Genomic DNA, 3,466 nt, shown 5'->3' with positions numbered 1-3,466 from the left:
TATATATATATATATATATATATATATATATATATATATATATATATAAGTTTGTTAGGATACGTTTGGTATCCATATGGGATAGAACAGGACAATTGTTCAGTGTTTGGTAAGAAAAAAAATTAAATAAGACATAATAGATAAAATGATGAAATTTACCCCTAATGAGTTGTTTATATATTTTATTAATCATATAATTTATTAAATTATAATAAAATAAATATTTTTATAACAAAATATATCATTAGAAAAATGACACCAAAATTAAAAGTTCATGTAGTTTCCAACTTATATTTTAAAAAATAAATAAAATATAAAGAGGAAGACATCTGATATTTTAGAAGTGAATTAGGTTTAAATTTGACATTATATCAGTAAAACATAAGTCTATTTCACCTTGTTCCGTAAGGTGGGGTCGTGGGGTGGAATAAGTACATAAAAGCCTTGCCAAACGTGAAACAATGGTCCCTATTTGTCCTATCTATTGTACCAAACGCACCCTTAAATTCATGATGTAATCTATTAGATTTAAAGTAACCAAATTCCACAAACTTATGATCAAACTATCAAACAGGTCAATTTCCCCCACAGCAAACTGTACAACGAAAGCTGGGAGATCGATCGAGCTACTTCAATCATTCAAACACGCAAAAATCGTAACCCGATGGTCAAACAAATTAATCCGTTACGAAAACACCAACTCAGATATTTGCAGGTAGGGGAATGCGTTGGGAGCCAAATATACGACGAGATCCATGTTGCTGCACAAACAGGACCAAACCGCATTTGGCGCTGTTGAAACCTTGCCAAAGGCTAAAATCGAGGGTTCCGGTAAGTGTCTTCTTGGGAGGGACGGCATTGACCGAGCAGAGCTTCGCAAGCTTTCTGACCACGAAATCATTAGCTAGCATTCGCCCTTTGTTCTCTCCGTTCCGGCAGTCGGTCACGAGCCCGCTCTCGCAGATTGCCACCATGATGTCTGCTCCCGGCCCTTCTACCTTGGTCCTCAACGATCCTTTTAGGGAGATCTGCAAAGACTCCGGCGTTGGCCTCTCGAATGTCGCCTACAACCATCAAACAATTCAATCCAATTATTTATAGGTTCGAGCATGGGCGGACCTTGAAGGCCTCAGCGGGTTCCATGCGCTGGTTCGACGATTTTCGCAACTCGAATCTTTTTTTGAATGTGAAAGATTACCTACGGTTTAGAAATCGCTATTTTCGTCTCTTGACTAATTCCTACTTTCAAGTATAAAGGAGTAAAACGGTACAAAATTGTAACCACAAGGACTAAAAGAATAAAAATTTGTAAATTATAAGAACAAACATCTATACTATATTATAAAACATTTGACAAAAACTCTTAAAAACCATTTTTTATGCATCAAGTACTGTTTATTGATGCATATTACTTAAAATTTAAGATTACAAATAAATTATGAACAATTACAATTTATTAAAGCTCCATGTTTAAACTCGTGTAACTAACTATAGATAAACATAATCAAATAGAGGATAAACATTTCATTTGAAAATTTAAATTGTTAGTTTCGATACAAATATCAATATATATATTTTTAAAATTTTATGATATCTTCGTATCTATATTTTATTAAAAAATAAAAACATAATCACATAAAACCGTATTATAATACCGTCTAAGACAAAAAAACCATAACATTAAAATCGAAATGTATACGATTACCTTTCTAATAACAATAAATTACAAACCAGACAAAAACATAATTTACTCTAAAAAAAAATACATCAGAGATCAACCAAATTCGCCGTTTTAAATATTTTACAGAAATCAAAACATGTTTGCAAGAAAGTTGGCCGGAAAATCAAGAAAATCGACAAGATTCGAACCCTTGTCTTAAAAATTCCTACTTTACCATAGGAAAAACATTAACATAATCGATATATTATATATTATATATGATACTGTACGTATATATGAATCTATAAACCAAATTCCATATGAAATAACAACTTCCAAATTAGGGTTGATATAAATCATCACCTGAAACGCCGGAGAAGGGTATCTTGAAGCAGAGATGATTGAAGATATCAAAGCATCTTCATCGTTTCCGATACACTGGAATTTGCCCTGAATCACCACCTGAGGTGTAAACATGGTGTCAAGATTTAACGATTCCACATACTCCTTTTGTCTCACCGTCCATTGGCTCGACCCAAATGGATCTTTCCACCCATTATAATCCCAATAATCCACATGAAACGCCATTAAAATCACTGGCACCTCCAGATTGAAATCTCCCCTTCCAACCCTCGACAACAGAAGCTCTGCCGCCGGCGAAGTACCGCATCCTTGCGACGAGAATAGCTCCACCATCACCGGCCCTCCTCGCCGTAACTCCTCCGCCGTCAGATCCGCCGTGGCGTTGTCGTGTGAAGTGGTTGTTTTGTTGATATCTAAAGAGGAGGTGGAGGAAGAGCGTTTCGGAAAGCAAGCGAAGAGACCACGCGCCATTGTTGTCTTCTCCGGTGATCGGATTGTTGCCGGTGGGTAAGTTTTCCGGGATTTTTAGTTTTTGATGATTTTCAAAGAATCTTGAAAATGGGAAAAGGATGGTGGAGAGGGAAAGTTAGCGAACAAAATGGTGACAGCCAATCCAGAAAGAGAGCACATTTGAAGGGATTTTGTACGTAAGAAATTGCAGGATTTTGCCAGAATCAAGATTACTTAATCCAGAGTAGTTTACGCATATTAATGCATAGTAGACGAATCAGTTGTGCAGAGGTGGTGTGGATTTTGGTTTTGTGGATCTGGAAGAAGGGAGAAAGAATAGAAAGGAGAAGTCGGTGACACGTAGGTGGGAGATGCCCATCTGTAATTCGGTGAGATCTGTTGCGGTGGGCCCACCGCCATTCTCCGATCTCCATTAAGTGGCTGGATGGTCGGTTTTCAAATAGAACTATTTGGGCTTTTATCAAAGAGCCCAGACACTGATTTAATTAGTTTCGGTTTTGATTGGGATTTGGGATTAATGAAAAAGCCCAGCCCAGCCCAATTCAATTCATTTGGGTCTATTGGGCGGCATTAATCCATTCTTTCTCACTCACCGGCCACCGTAGAGAACTACAAATAGTCAAAAATCGATCATGGATTTGGTTGTACCAGTGCATTGAACCCTTCAAAATCGGGTCAACCAGTTTCGGTCCCACCAAAAATCATAGGACCAACTAGGTCGGTTATCTTATCGGTCATGGTCCCAAATAGGCATGGAATGAGACCCGTTTTATTGGAGGAATCCGGTGTACCCGTACTGATGGGACATGGATTCCCACAAACCAGGGATCGGGGATGGGTTACGTGGTCCCCACCTTGCATTGTCCTCGGATATTAAATATTATATATAATATACTATTTATAAATAATTAGATTTAATATTTTTTAAATTTAATAATGGTGTTTTGACATTTATTTTATATACATATTCTC

General features: G+C 36.9%; 1 protein-coding gene across 1 annotated transcript; it reads right to left on the bottom strand.

Annotated features, from left to right (window-relative positions):
- Positions 1-505: 505 nt before the first annotated feature.
- Positions 506-2,545, bottom strand: LOC112507892. Its single transcript, XM_025112639.1, has 2 exons — positions 2,024-2,545; positions 506-1,064 (listed from the first exon to the last, which is right to left on the bottom strand). The coding sequence occupies exons 1-2, from the start codon at positions 2,492-2,494 to the stop codon at positions 702-704; spliced, it is 834 nt and encodes a 277-aa protein (XP_024968407.1). The 5' UTR covers positions 2,495-2,545; the 3' UTR covers positions 506-701.
- Positions 2,546-3,466: the final 921 nt, after the last annotated feature.

This window comes from Cynara cardunculus (genome assembly GCF_001531365.2).
Source record: "Cynara cardunculus var. scolymus isolate 2C chromosome LG 2, CcrdV1, whole genome shotgun sequence".
Taxonomy (NCBI): domain Eukaryota; kingdom Viridiplantae; phylum Streptophyta; class Magnoliopsida; order Asterales; family Asteraceae; genus Cynara; species Cynara cardunculus.
This window is presented reverse-complemented; position numbering and strand designations above follow the sequence as displayed.

Coding starts and splice junctions, on each gene's coding strand:
- LOC112507892 (XM_025112639.1), bottom strand. CDS start 2,494: ATGGCGCGTGGTCTCTTCGCTTGCTTTCCGAAACGCTCTTCCTCCACC. Junction 1,065..2,023: donor ACCCTTCTCCGGCGTTTCAG/GTGATGATTTAT, acceptor TGATGGTTGTAG/GCGACATTCGAGAGGCCAAC.